Source organism: Ctenopharyngodon idella, chromosome 18 (genome assembly GCF_019924925.1).
Source record: "Ctenopharyngodon idella isolate HZGC_01 chromosome 18, HZGC01, whole genome shotgun sequence".
NCBI lineage: Eukaryota > Metazoa > Chordata > Actinopteri > Cypriniformes > Xenocyprididae > Ctenopharyngodon > Ctenopharyngodon idella.
This window is the reverse complement of record NC_067237.1, coordinates 260,710-276,728: the sequence shown is the minus strand read 5'-3', so window position 1 is coordinate 276,728 and position 16,019 is coordinate 260,710. Positions and strand designations below refer to the sequence as shown.

The window sequence follows — 16,019 nt, the reverse complement described above, 5'->3', positions numbered from 1 at the left end:
TTCATACTTCACTTTGACAAAATGTATTTTTAAACCTAGAGATTTTATAATGTTTAATATTTATTCAAAAACGAAACTGAGTGAAAAACTATTACAGGAAATGGCTAATATGAGCCAATAAATGCTCCTCTGCTGCCATCTGATGGTTATTGTGGTAATTAATGTCTTTTTTTATTTTTATAAAAGATTTTCTATCAAATGTTGGATTTCCTACATCTTGAAACCTTCGGTTTTACAAATGGGGACAATCTCAGAAGGATGAACAAATAATGTTTTTGGTCATCACATTAAAATAACATTTGAAGAGCTGGAGAAATGTTGCGTGTCTATTTACAGACACTGTGTTTCTTATTCCAACGTTCCCATTAGCTTCGTCTTTATTGCAATCAATAAACTGGTTTATTGGCAAATTAAGTGTGATAACTGCATTAAAATATAAATACAACATTAACAAGGAAGTGGCCCTGTCGTGCCGCAAAATGAGAAAAAAACTAAAAAAAAATGTGTTTCTTAAATGCTAAAAGTTTGTATTTCTCATGTTGTGTAGGGTGGATGTGCTGTAGATGACTGATCTCGACAGGCGTTACTCACTTGAGGAGAAAAGTGATTGTTTCCATTTCATTGATGATGTTCAGAGTAAACTTCTCTCACAGGACTGAAATAATGGCACCAGTCAAAGGCATAAACAATGTGTGCATTTCCTTTCACATGCAGATAGAATACTAGAGAGCCGTCGGCCGTGATTAATGGCAGTCGGACGACCTGCGATCTCCCACGGCCACCCGCGCTCCAGCTGAAAGAGCGTTCTCCCTCACGTACACACAACATTACATGCTCTCCTCTCCGTTCTACAGACTCATATGAGATTTTCACTCCAAATGGCCTCTAAAACGAGAGGAAAGATGATTTGGCGCACAACAGATGGGCACGGGGTGGCACAGACTGGCACGCATGATGCTCACTGCTGCTCATTAAAATGCAGATTCATAATTTCAACTCAACACATATTAGTAGGATAAAGCACAATCTGACTGATCACCGTTAACCCGGACGACTCTGCCGTACATCAGGTCGAATCTATGTAACGAGACATTAACAAACATTTCACAGACTAGATTCCAACATGTGAAAATGAAACGCTTTCTGACACGTATGTGAGTGATCTCTAAACGGAAAGTGTTTAATAATATCAGTAGCATTATTTAGTGTGTTCGTAGTAATGGGACGTTTGGTCATCTATCAAGTGTCAGTTCAAGAAAAGAGTCTTTTCTCTCCATCTCTGACATATAGTTTCCACTCGCACAGTAGCGTCTCATCATCCATCTTAACAGCAGGGTATGAATATTTATTAATCAAACATACAGTATGTGAATGGGTGGGTTAGTGAGATCTAGACGTGTCTGGCCTAGACTTGCTTGCTAGAATCTGAGAAACACATATGAAGAGCACTTATGTTAAATAGTTGATATAGTGTTGCATTATATGGCCAAAAGTCACTTTGTTCCCCTGAGAAACTGACCTGAGGTCAGAAACTGGAGGTCCAGAAGCTTCTCAATCACTTGGCAACCTTTCCCTGCATTTCCATTGGTCCATTTCATAATCTGCCAATCATTCTATGCTGCCATTGTCATGGCGATGACAGAAGTGCTCTTTGTGTTGCCAGGAAGAAGCTGTGTGCCCGACTCTGAGACACAGGAGCCCGGGGCCGCGGGAGGGAGGAGGGCCGACACAATACACACACCATTACTGGCCAGAAGACAATTCGACCACCTGGGAGATCTGTGTGTGTGTGTGTGTGTGTGTGTGTGTGTGTGCGTCTATAATCACTGATCATATTCATTCGCTGCAGCATACATGACTGCTGACGCCCTTTACACTGCAGTTGTTTTGCTACTTTCTGAATGTTGAATTGTGGACTGGTTTGAAGGCCTTGGATCGGCACCAGACGCCCAGTGAGCGGCGATACTATAGAAATACAGCAGTCACTAACTACTGAAGCGCTTTCTGTGAAAGTCTTGTTGGCAGCAGCTCCAAAAAAAGCCTTTAATCTACAACACTGAACATTTACTTTCTCTGAACCTCGTAGTCTCTGATGCGTCATTAAGTACCATCACTGTTATTATTATTAATATACAAACAAACATAGACTAATCGCTGTACTACAGCTGTGACCCCTGACCCCTGACCCGAACCGGTGCTGGGTCAATCGTGATTTGTCTTTGCTTCAGAAATGATGTTGTGAAGCGTGTGGATCAATAGTTCATTATTCAACGATTAATTCGGGTCATCTAATGTCATTTGCTGATTTGTCTCGTTCTTTAAAGGTTCTTTATTGACATTGATGATTCCATGAAGAAGCTTTAAGGATTCATTCCACTAAAAGTTCTTTATATAGTGGGAAAAAAAAGGTTTCTTAGATTTTTTAAGTGTTCTTCACACTAAGAGAAATGGTTCTTTTGGAAACTGTTCACTGAAAGGCTCATTGAGGAATCGATGGTTCTGGTAGGTCAGCGGTCAGGAACCTGTGGCTCTTTGAGAAGAATCATGAGGTTCTCCAGGTCTCTCACACTTTACCAACAAACGATCGATAAAAAAAATTAACGTCTTTCCCAATCAGAGGCTCAAATACAAGTCAAGGTTCGAGTCGTTGCAAGTCAAGTCCTCTCTGATTATGTGATATCAAATTTGACTCGAGTCATGTGACTTTTAGACATCTTTTAGACATCATGACGTAAATGTAAAACTTTATTTTAGACAATCTACTTCAGTGTTTATTTCATTGACATTATTTTCATCATATTTTTCATCAACTACATTTTTTTCACTGATGAAAACGAGATGATAACTAAATAAAAACCAGGTTATGATGACAAAAACTATAATGAAAATCTATTGACCTTTTCGTCAACGAATAAGTAAAGAGCGAATTTAGTCGACTAAAACTAAAACAATTCAGATGACTAAAATATGACTAAAATGAAATCAAAATTAGGCAGCGTCTATTTACACTGAGTAAAAATAGCGATCTATTCTATTTGCACTATAAAAGTTGCAGTTCTTTGCAATAAGTGCAAATATTGTTAGATGATATTTATACTTGTAAACAGTGGCAGATACTCAGTGTTGTTGTACATTAACAGGATGCAATAATAACAAAGTGTAAATGATTATATTTATTAAAATTATTAAATGGATGCCGCCTTATTGGGACAATAAAGCCCTCCCTACTCCTACACCTAACCCTAACTGTGAAATACTTTATTATTAAACACTCGTTAGGCACTTTATTTCTTTTAAAATATTTTCTTCATTTTTATTGGAAATAAATGCCTTTCAGATCTGATATGTGATGGGGAAAGGGAGAAGAGCGAGTTTGACAAAAGGCGGATTCAAACTCGGGTTGAATGCGTCAAAAGCTGCTTCCCTGCACCATGCTCCCTACAGCCTACACCACTGCAGACACTGAGTAGTGAACGTCTTTTGTAATCTTGTGTGACCCAACCAGACATTAGTGGGCGGAGTTAGTGAATATAGCCTTTGCCAACAAGACAGGCTATTAACACTCAATGCAAACAGACACTCCGTCAAAAATGAACACTGTTCTACTAACTACAAGTAACTGTGCAACTACATGTAAACCAGCAGTCATTAGAGTTTTAGTAGACTGTTAGGTTAGGGTTAGTAGAATAAGTTGACATAGTTTCAAAGTTACTCAGCAGATATTAAGCAGACTGTGTACTAATACTCTAATGAGAGTTAGTTGACATGTAGTTGCAAAGTTACTTGTAGTTAGTAGAATGTCTGTGGACCATCGAAATAAAGTATAACCTAAATTTTCTCTCTTTACTACAAATCTTCTAAAAAATGTGGAAACTTTTAAATGGCTGGATACTTTGACGTCTAATTGATGACAGTAATATCTCAGTACTTCTTATGCTTGATTCTCTCTTCTTCTCTTTTCATTTCCACCTCTCGTCTCACTTTCATTCTCTCATTTCTCTCTCCATCATCTTTGTCTCTGCTTCAGAAACTGTGTTCTGCTTCTTTACGAGATTCAAGCCCTCCGTTAGTTTCCGTTCCCTCATATGCAGCTCAGAATGATCTTGCACTGGCGTTTCAGAAGGAATCACGAGCAGAATAAAGTTGAGATGAAAGACGGACGCAATGTCAAAAGTCTCCAGCGTGCCGGAGGGCCTGTTTCTCCACTGACGCAGCTGAAGCTCTTGTTCACGGGCTCTCCTGGGAGGCATTAGCACTAATTTGAAGTTTAATTTGACGTGACTCCTCGGCTAATCGTGCGAGCTTGAAATTAATTAATCTGACTTGACTTGTGCTAATTTGCGACGGCCACAACGCGGCGTTCCCTTCGGAGGCCGCAAACAAACACGAAGCGGCCTGGCTGGCGGAGACGTCCGAGGAGACGCAGAGCGGCGGAGACAGGTGGGACGCGGGCAGCCCTCGGAGAACGGCTCGCATCTGACGCTCGCTCGACACACATGCCCTCTGCACATGACAGCTTCATGCCAACAGCCGCCACTATATAATTAACAAATCAGGACGATGTTGCCAATAAGTGAAAAGTGTCTTTTTTCCAACAACATTTGGGTCAGTAGTGCCCCCATGGACGCCTTATATAAACTGGAGGACACGACTGCAACGGATGGGCTTTTAGAAGGAGAAATTTAAGGACGGTTTTGCTTTCAACAGAGCCTTTTAAAGCTCTCTGAGAGTGCACCTCATTCTCCTCTCCATTAGAAGCTGTTTTCAAGGGCTCTTCTTCTGTTATCCTCAGAGAACCTTTAAAAATTGATCAGAAAGTGAAAGTCCATCCTAGAAAACATGTAGGTCTTCACGACAATGAAAAATCACAAGAGAGGCGGAGGAGGGATAACTGTATTACCAGTGAACTGTGACCAGAACAAAACTGGAACCGACTCGAGCTGAATGTAGATCTGAATCAACTCATTTCATAATTGATGAACTTTACACAGTAACTGTGTAACTGAATTGAACTGAATAATGACACTACTGTCTTCTGTAGAGCTTTTGAATTTGTCTCATATTTGATGAAGTTTGATCGCTGATTCTGTCATTTTCCTGTATTCTGTTACTGTATAAAGTGCTATAGAAATAAAGCTTGACTTGATTTGACTGGATCAATACTGATTAACAGTGACTGCGTCTCGATCAACTCCCTAGTTCAGTAGATTAAGTCTCTAAATAGGGATCATTTGAATGCTGTCTCAATCACAAAATCCTTCACTTGCTCCCTAGAAAATCCCACAACGCACTGCAAAAACCAGGAAGCATCCATGTAAAAATTCTTGTCAGAGTATTGGCAAGGATTTTAAAATGAAGAGGTTATTGATATGACTGTGTGACACAGATGCAGTAGAACAGCAAAAATGAATAAATATCCACACTGAAGTAGTTGTATCATTAGTTTGTTCGGCATTATTGAGCTCAGAACATGACCTTTACTTCATAAACGTTATTTGAGGAGACAAAATGACTGGAGGACTATAGACCTTATTCACAGCAGCGCCATCTTTGATTTTTAACGTGAATGAAAGCGTTATAGACACACATCTCTTCAGTGCGTTGTACTGTTATTTAATGTGTTTTTGAATTGTTCTGCTGACGAAACATTGAAAAAATATCTTTCCAAGGAATTCCAGCAGACAAAAAAACTCCAGACAATATGAGCTGGACAATTTTAAGTGACCTAGAAGCTTTTTAGAAGCAGATTTTTACAGCTGATGCCATTGAAAACACAGTAAGTCTGTCCCTCACAGCCAAGCTTCATGACGCTGCTCTCAATAAGGTCTATAAGGGACTATAGAATCTAAAAATAATTCTGCATTTACACAAGAAATATGGAGCTGATACAAAAAATCTGGCTAAAACCGTAAAAGACAGGGTGATTGTTGGCTAAAAAGGGAGGCATTTGCATGAAAACACACCACAGCTGGTCTTTATACACATCTAGTTTATAAGCCCATTCCAGACGGCTCAACCTGGAAAAATATTCAGATAAACACTGCACAAATATGGGTGTGTTTAATAGGGTCACGACCTCTACATTCACAACATCTCTTAATAGTGGAAACATGAGATGCAGTGGAAATCAGATATATATCAGACAGCCTGTTCTACTGTGTTTCTTTAACTCCCAGCTGATCCCCGACTCAACATACAGCACTACAGTAATTACAGTACGTGTCAGATAACGGCTACACTAATGGACATGAGTATTATAGACTACAGTAGTGGCCAAAAGTGACGTCCAGAGGGTGTATTTGCTTTTAATGACCCTACGAGTTCAATTAAACCATCAAAATATGAGGAAAATATCCTATATATTTAAATATTCTAAATATGAGGGAAGAATAAAACACTTAAGTGTTTATCTGACAAAATTATTTGGCAAAAAAGGCAAACTACAGCTACAGGTTTTATTTTACTATTCAAAAAAACTGCACAGAAAAACAAAAATCTGAGAGAAAAAGCAAACATTGACTACAACATAATCAGTTATTAATATCTGGTTGCTTCTCTCTTGTTTTTGAACGTGTTCATAATTTCTCTGTATGACAGTCTGGACAAAAATTATGTCGCACAATTTGTTATGTTTCATTGTAATATTATCACAAATAAAACAATCGACTCTGAGCACAGCTACACAATATGACTACAACATCTTTAACACATTTATATTTGAATAAGTGTGAAGATGTCAGTTTTCCTCGGCTGGACGTCACTTTTGCCCACTACTGTATCTGTGTTTTACAGCGCTGTTACTGAGAGACATGTGTAAAATGTTCACCAGTGGGTGAGCGGTGGAGTGTGTGTGTGTGTGTGTGTGTGTGTGTGTGTGTGTGTGTGTGTGTAGCTGTCAGAGGAGTCAAAGAGCAGACTGATCACAGAGCTGCTGAGCTTTTGAAGTCTCTCAGGGACTGACAGCTCTTCAACCCCATGAGAGCACTAACACACACACACAAACTCACACACACACACACACACACACACACACACACACACACACACACACTCATACACACAATGTGAACTAAAAATGATGGCATAAAGCAGCATGCAAATGAAAGCAGCGCGAGAGAGTAAATACAGGAAACGGCACAAACACACACTCTGTTTTACTCCATTTTTTCTCCTTCATTTAATCCGCTCTATTAATACTTTTTTCCTCATTCTTTTGTTTCTTTTCACTGGATGTTATATTCATCCTTTCATAACAGATGGTGATTGGCTCGTTCATGATAATGACATTGAAACTACAGCCAAAGAAGCTGGAGTGTCTGAAACCTAAAGAGGAAATGTTGTGATTTCAAAAGCACAAAGTCCCTCCAGCGGGAGTTCTTCTCTATATCAGTGTCAGTGTTTCTGAAACACCTCCATTGTAGTCTTGAGTTTTCTTCACAATATTCCTCATTTAAATAATTCATACGCAGAATAAAGGGGCGGGGCCTGGTTGAGTTAGTTAGTAGTGTGTTGAAACTGGCGGTTACTGTAAGGGGCGGGACATTTCCCAAACACCAATCACAACACACTGCTCCAGCCGACCAATCAGAGCACATTGTGCTTTTCAGAAGGAGGGGCTTCATAGAGACAGGAACTAAACAGAGCGTTACTGACAGACTGGGAAGAGAGGAGCTGAACAATGGAGAATATGAGGAAAATAATCAACATTCAATCTAGTAGAGCCCAAAAACACAATCAAGAGTTTGAAGAGGGGCATAATAGGGCCTCTTTAACATTAATTTGGGTGTGAGGATCCACATATCAGACATTTTTATTCACATTTTATTTTATTTTATTTACATGTTTATTCAGTCAGTTACTCATTGGGCTCATTTGCATGAATGAATGAATGAATTAATCATTTAACACAACTAACTCATGACAGTCCAACTGCTTCATTCGATTAGTTCAATCTTTACGGTTAAAATCTTTTCACAATCATGCTTTTGGATAGCAATTCCTTCTGATGGATTTGAGTCATTACTAGTGAGTTGATCTTCACTTTAGAATTCATTATACATTATACATTATTCACATTAATTATGAACCTGTTATTCTAGTCTTCTGGGAGGTATGAAAAAAATAGTAGTTATTGATTAGGTAATAGTGAACAACTTCATTCAACTGAGTGCTATTACTTACTAATTTCGCAATGAGAGTTTCTTGTTAATTAATAGTAGTTATTAGAATGACAATATGGTGTTACTCATTAGTTTCTGTGTAGTTATTCATTAATGACGGGACAGTATTCTAAAGTGTCACCCAGAAAATATATGCAATTTTTTTAAAATGTCATCACAATAAACATTAAGGTCTTTCAAAGTTGTCTTTATTTATAGTAAGTAAACTAGTGAGTAATAAAATGTTTAAATGTTTGCTCTAAAATTTAAAATTCTTCTTTCATTTTATAGCTAATTTAGCTTTTGTTTATAGTGAAAAAGCCAAAAACAAAAAAATTTATTTTATCTACATTTTGGCTTATGTCTAAAGAAAATATTAAGTATATGGTCTTTATAATAAGTAATGCTTTTACTTTGTATTGATGTTTTTGTCTTTGGGAAAAAATATTTTTTGATTAATATTAAATCAAAATCCATAAATACAGTTTGAGCGGCTGGACTGGGATACAGCTCAACACATTCTGAAACCATTAACAACATACTGTCATTTGTCTCAAAAAAGCATAATTTACACTTCTTTTGAGAATTATAAACAAAAAAAGTGACACCAGGTTTAATTCTCCTGTTCTTGATGACTGCATGTGTCCATCTGACCTACATTAAAGTTAGGGTGAATCCAACCTCATCACATCACATCAGATGTCATTAATGAGGTATCAAAATATGACGTGTAAATGTAAAACTGAGTAAAAGTACGAGCACACAAACATCTGTTCCTTCAGTCCTGCGTTCATCAGACAGATGCAAACCGCTCTGACTTCTGTAATGAGCTTAATTTACATAGAAAGGAGGTGTATTTGCATGGAAACGAATGTCAATGATGTCATTTACATACTGAAGAGCAGATTCGCTCGTTGGCTTTCATTCACTCATTCAGTGGACGATTTCAGTGGCGTAATGTAGGGAACAGTCAATGAGGCGATTTCAGATAGTTCAGAAAAACACCAGGGTGTGAAATAATGACTTCATTTCCCTTTTTCCCTTTAAGTTTAGGAAACCCTAATAACAGAGAGTATACGGTCACTAAAAGATTTCTGAAGTGAAACTGAGAAATGGTTTGATGAGCTCAAGTTTAGTGTTTTGTTCTTCCCTCATATTAAGAATATTTAAAAAATATAAAATATTTTCCTCATATTTTAACGGCTTAATCAAACTTGTAGGGTCATTAAAAACAAAATTCCCTCCAGACATCACTTTTGGCCATGACTGTAACTCATACATTTGCATAAAATGCATGTTCTTCATTATAATTCATTAGATCATTATGGAATGCTGAGTTAAATGAACAGATTCCCTTTTGAGATTAATGAAATTTGGCATAAAAACTGCATTCAGTTAATTGATTTTTTGGTAAGTGGATGCTATAGTCACCTGGATGTCACCTACTACTGTTAATGCTCGGCTTATGAATATTAATAGATTACGTAGGCGGATGTTCCAGGAAGGTTACCTAACAACGTCACATAATCAATATTCATGAGTCCATGACATGATTTCATAACCAGCCCTCCGCTTTAAAACTCGCGTATTGAATGCTGGGTGTATTAATGTGCTGTTCTCAGTAAAAGAGATTGGGAAGAGTTTGCATTATGAAAAGCCAAGTGGAAAAGAAAGAAAATAAAACAGTGAGGAAGGCCTTTTAATTCTTTAAACTGCAAATAATCATCAGCCCATAACAAGATCCTGCAAGAATGTTTAAGCTCTTTAAGAAGTATTGTGAAATTGCAATAAAATACCTTTCTAAAATGTACATCCTCAATATGAGTTTTTTAGACTATCTGAAGCTGCTGAAGGTTCTTCTTCTCCCGCTCTAACCTCTCTCTTACCAAACAGACCCAGATTTAAGAATATAAAAGCCGATGTCATGTCCACATTACACAAGCTCTCTTTCAGACACAGAGGAGAATATCAGTCCTTCACGGATTCTCAGAAACATTAAGCAAGCTCTCAAACAATTCTCCAGTCCATCAAGCTGTCCTCCTCCCATGGATTCTGCACTTATCTAACAGATAATAAGACTCAAGTGGACTCGACCCCGGTTATGAGTATTCATTGATAGAATGTGACTTCTGTTAATCTATTCTTGCATATGTTAAATGCGTTCATTGAAGACTTACCGAAGCCGAAGGCTGGAGACGCGGGGATGGGAGACGACTGGACGGTGGTGGAGGTGTAGAGACCGGTGACCAGCAGCCCGTCGAAGTAGGTACTGGTCGAAATCGTCACTGCAGAGACACAGAGAGGAGAGACAAGTGTGAGAATTCACTGTTCAGTCAGATCTGACCACAAAACACTCATGAGATAATGAACGATCACAATTATGACAATCCCAGCTAACAGGGAACGTTCAGGCAAGGTTTTCTTAAAGTTATGATCCAGTAACATTATTAGAATGTTCGAGAACATAATAGAACCTAAATAGAATGTTCAGTTATCTTTAATAATGTTCTCAAAACATTAGCACAAAAACATTATTTATTCATCGTTCATAGAACGTTTTTTATCACAGAATAACAATTTTTAAATGCTACATGTTTCAGAACGTTCAGAGAACATTCAAAAAAACGATCCTTTAACGTTTGAAGAATGATAAAATAGAATGTTCCTTTAACATTCACATAACCAAGAAAAAACATCTACAAAACTGGACGTTTTGAACGTTCAGAGAACATTCAGAAATGACGTTTTCATAACTTAAAATGAATGTTTATAGAATATTTTTTTGTTAGCTGGGATGAAGTTAATTGTGAGTGGCTGATGGGAAAGAAGTGCTTGGCACTCATTGTAAGAAAACAATTTAACAGTTTTCCCATCTAAAAGATCAAACTCTATACAAGAGAATTAGATGATATTTGGACAAATTCACACACAGACAAAATGATGTTTTAAGATTCAACCAATGAAACATTTGGACTAGATGCTTCTCCACCAAATCACCAATGGGATCAATTTGGGTGAGAGAAAAAAAAAAAAAAATCTGAAAATGATTCTACTTTGATAAAAAAAAAAAAAAAAGTTTTGTCTGGGAAGGAAAGAGAAGCAGTGCCTCTGCCCCGGAAAATCCAGATTTGCACAAATAAACCAAGCAAAAATTACTAAAATTCTTCTAAACTAAGCAGTCCAACAGTCAAGAACAGCAGATGACGCTTCAGAGCAGCGCTGCATCTCTGTTCTCTGTCAGGTCCTATAGACAAAGAATACAGGATAATACATGAGAGAAAGCAACATCTCAATCACACTATGATTGGCTCATGAATGTGTTGATGTGATATGCCACCTATCATGCTCATAAATGGTCTGCAAAACAACACAAAAAGCATAAACTGGAAATGGAAGATGAATTTACATGTGTTCTTAAAAAGTCCACCATTCACCATTGTCATTGACCCTCCCACTCAGTCAGTCACAAGCGGATGGATGTGTAATCGCTCTGCACGGCAGACACACACACTTCCACTGTAAATGCATTACTCTATGTGTGTTTCTCATGGCTTTGTACAAACTGAGGAGCCAGACAAAATCATTGTCTGTAGTAATCAACAGGACGGCACAGATGTGGTCCAGAGACGCTGCATTGAAAATAACCCAGAATCTTCCTTGAGCAGTTTAGAGAGCAGATGTGAGTCCAGGCGGCGGCGGGGGCGAACGAACCAACGCAACACCTCACAGCACAGACGGCGGCTGTCAAAGAGCCACGTTAGAATGGTGAAGATGTCACCAAACACTGTGAGAAAACGCCTCTTAACTCTTTCCCCGTGAGCGTTTTATTTTGAAGTTGCCAGCATTTTTGATCATATTCACAAAACATTCATGGCCTCCAGAATATTTTGTTGAATGAATATGTAAACGGTCAATATATCAAAAGAAAGAACTCTGCTTTTGAACAACAACAAAACATTTATTGTAGCTTATTCATGCATTCTTTTTTTTTTATCAACACTTGAATGTAGGCAAGTTTCATTAAAAAATCTGGACTGGATTCAGAATGATGATCTAAACACAGATGGAGTAGATCAAATCCATCAACACCTCAAAGCTTCACAGTCGTTTCCTATTAATGGGTTCAACATTTCATTCAGTAACTTTAGGCAGTTTTGATTTATATGCTGTTTAATGTTTGATGATTGTGTTATTTTACATGAGCATCAGCAATGCTTCTATCGCTTGTTTCTGCTTCTTTCTAAAATTTGGGGGGTGGGGGGGCTATACGTCCCCAGCCATAGTGGCTGAGGCAAGCTCCCATTTCAAGGCCACAGAGGCCGATCTGCCCTGGTCCCGTGAACTGTCAGATCTGCCTTGGTCCCCTAAACCGCCGGCACTGCCCTGGTCACCTGCCTGTCCTACTACAACTCCAGGGCCTACCTTGACATTCTGCCTGAGTCTGTAGCAAACACACAACAGCAAATTAAAGAGCAGCTCGGTCTGTTTAGTTAAACTGAAAAGTTAAAAAGAGCTAATTATGCATTTTCACATTTTCACAACTTCATTTCTGTCAGAGTCTCAGTATTTCATGTTTTGTATTCTGTATGATTTAGTTTTCCTGTTCTAGTATCTGCTGTTAGTTTGTTAATTGGTTTTGTACTCCTCTGTTCCCTGCTTGCCAGTTTCCTTGATAACTAATTGATTGAGTATTCGTTTCAGGTGTTCATAATTTAGTTCCATTGTTTGAAATACGCTCAGTCTTAGTTCTCTCATTGTCTGGTGTTAGTCTAAGTTAGACATACAGTGGTTTCTTGTGATTCTCCTGTGCCTTCATCTTCCTTGGGGATTATATTAAAAAGTGTTTTGTTTGGACTCCCAGTCGATCAGTGACTTCTTACTACCACAGTACCGTGACAGAACACCAAACCAAGAAAGAGTAAGGATCTACATCAATGCCTTCTTTGATTATAGAGAAGCTGTGCTCTCCTTACCAACACGGCCGGAGGATTGAGGAGTATGTGCAAGAATTTGTTGATTTCTGCCATTTGTCATCATGCACTGAGGGTGAGTTAATGGACTTATTTTGGAGTGGACTGGACACAGAATTATGGCCATTCTTTCCTGTGGGAGATGCTAGCATGACGCTTGAGCAGTATCTTGATTTGGTGCTGAGGTGCTTTGGCTTGCATTACACGGTCGCCTTACACGTCATCCCAAGACCATTACAGCTCTCCTGGTACCAACCATCCTCACTCCAGAACCTGTCTCAGAATTCCTCCCAGATCTTCTTGAGTCCTTTTTAGAGTCCTCTCCAGATTCCACTCCAGCACATGAGCCCATTCCAGAATTAAATCCAGTTTGTGAGCCTTGTCCAGATCCTGCTCAACCCTCAGAGCTCAGTCAAAGATGTACATTAACCTCAGCCCAAAAGAGAAGGCTGAGGAAGAAGAAACAGTCTTCAGCACGTCCAGCCCATGAGCCCGCTCCAGTATGTTCTCCAGAGTCCACTCCAGAATGCTCTGCAGAGTCCGCTCCAGAAAGCTCTTCAGAAGCTGCCTCAGCCCCAGAGCTCAGCCCAGAAAGCGTTGCATTACACATAATGGCAATAGCATTTGTGTGTGTCTGGGCCACTCACACATCGGCTGCAGCCCCGGACCAGAGTCCAGTGATGGCTCCAGCCCCGGACCAGAGTCCAGTGATGGCTCCAGCCCCTGACCAGAGTCCAGTGATGGTTTCATCCCCGGACCAGAGTCCAGTGATGGCTCCAGCCCCTGACCAGAGTCCAGTGATGGCTCCAGCCCATGACCAGAGTCCAGTGATGGCTCCAGCCCCTGACCAGAGTCCAGTGATGGCTCCAGCCCCTGACCAGAGTCCAGTGATGGCTCCAGCCCCTGACCAGAGTCCAGTGATGGCTCCAGCCCCTGACCAGAGTCCAGTGATGGTTTCATCCCCGGACCAGAGTCCAGTGATGGCTCCAGCCCCTGACCACAGTCCAGTGATGGCTCCAGCCCCTGACCAGAGTCCAGTGATGGCTTCAGCCCCTGACCAGAGTCCAGTGATGGCTCCAGCCCCTGACCACAGTCCAGTGATGGCTCCAGCCCCTGACCAGAGTCCAGTGATGGCTTCAGCCCCTGACCAGAGTCCAGTGATGGCTCCAGCCCCTGACCACAGTCCAGTGATGGCTCCAGCCCCTGACCAGAGTCCAGTGATGGCTTCAGCCCCTGACCAGAGTCCAGTGATGGCTCCAGCCCCTGACCAGAGTCCAGTGATGGCTCCAGCCCCTGACCAGAGTCCAGTGATGGCTCCAGCCCCTGACCACAGTCCAGTGATGGCTTCAGCCCCTGACCAGAGTCCAGTGATGGCTCCAGCCCCTGACCACAGTCCAGTGATGGCTCCAGCCCCTGACCACAGTCCAGTGATGGTTTCAGCCCCTGACCACAGTCCAGTGATGGTTTCATCCCCGGACCACAGTCCAGTGATGGCTCCAGCCCCTGACCACACTCCAGTGATGGCTCCAGCCCCTGACCACAGTCCAGTGATGGCTCCAGCCCCTGACCAGAGTCCAGTGATGGCTTCAGCCCCTGACCAGTGTCCAGTGATGGCTCCAGCCCCTGACCAGAGTCCAGTGATGGCTCCAGCCCCTGACCACAGTCCAGTGATGGCTCCAGCCCCTGACCACAGTCCAGTGATGGCTCCAGCCCCTGACCACAGTCCAGTGATGGTTTCATCCCCTGACCAGAGTCCAGTGATGGCTCCAGCCCCGGACCAGAGTCCAGTGATGGCTCCAGCCCCTGATCAGAGTCCAGTGATGGTTTCATCCCCTGACCAGAGTCCAGTGATGGTTTCATCCCCTGACCAGAGTCCAGTGATGGCTCCAGCCCCTGACCAGAGTCCAGTGATGGCTTCAGCCCCTGACCAGAGTCCAGTGATGGCTCCAGCCCCAGCGCCCTGGTCACCTGCCTGTGTCCTACCACAACTCCAGGGGGTCACCCGCCCTCCCTCCCCGGTTGGACTTTAGGGTGTACTCACACTAGGCACGGTTGCCTTGAACCGAGCCCGAGCCCACTGTAAACCCAAATACGCCTGAATCAATTACATTAATTTAAAAGTGTACTATCCAAGTAGTAATAGAAGATGTATGCTGTTGTAATGATGACAGTAGCGCACACAAAAGTAGTAGCTGTTCCGTGCTCCGGCGCGGTTAGCGCTTACAGTGCATGCGAACCGTGCTCGAGCCCAACTGAACCGTGCTCTGGCCCACCTCTTCCAACCGCACACGGGCATAGAACGGAGCGCCTAGTGTGAGTACACCCTTATACAGCGCAAGGACGCGCCTTCCAGGAGGGGGGAGTACTGTAAGAGTCTCAGTCTGTATTTCATGTTTTGTATTCTGTATGATTTAGTTTTCCTGTTCTAGTATCTGCTGTTGGTTTGTTAATTGGTTTTGTACTCCTCTGTTCCCTGCTTGTCAGTTTTCTTGATAACTAATTGATTGAACATTCGTTTCAGGTGTTCATAATTTAGTTCCATTGTTTGGTCTCTCTACTTATACGCTCAGTCTTAGTTCTCTCATTGCCTGGTGTTAGTCTAAATTAGACATACAAAGTGGTTTCTTGTGATTCTCCTGTGTTTACCTTCATCTTCCTTGTGGATTATATTAAAAAGTGTTTTGTTTGGACTCCCAGTCGATCAGTGACTTCTTACTAACACAGTACCATGACAATTTCAATGTATGCAATGCATTTGATTTTATTTTGGCATTATAATGGCTTCACTGAAACCAGGCAGAGGATTTTTATTTTTGGATTGGGGGAGTAAATGATGAGTTATGTTATACTTTATTTATATGTGTTTTGAGCAACATGAACAAAAGAGCAG

At 40.9% G+C, this 16,019-nt stretch overlaps 1 protein-coding gene across 1 annotated transcript in view; it reads right to left on the bottom strand.

Annotated features, from left to right (window-relative positions):
- LOC127500005 (reelin-like) overlaps positions 1–16,019 on the bottom strand; it is an 89,532-nt gene that overhangs the window by 56,997 nt on the left and 16,516 nt on the right. Inside the window, 1 exon segment of the mRNA XM_051870785.1 lies at positions 10,337–10,444. Coding sequence (XP_051726745.1) covers positions 10,337–10,444 — 108 coding nt within the window.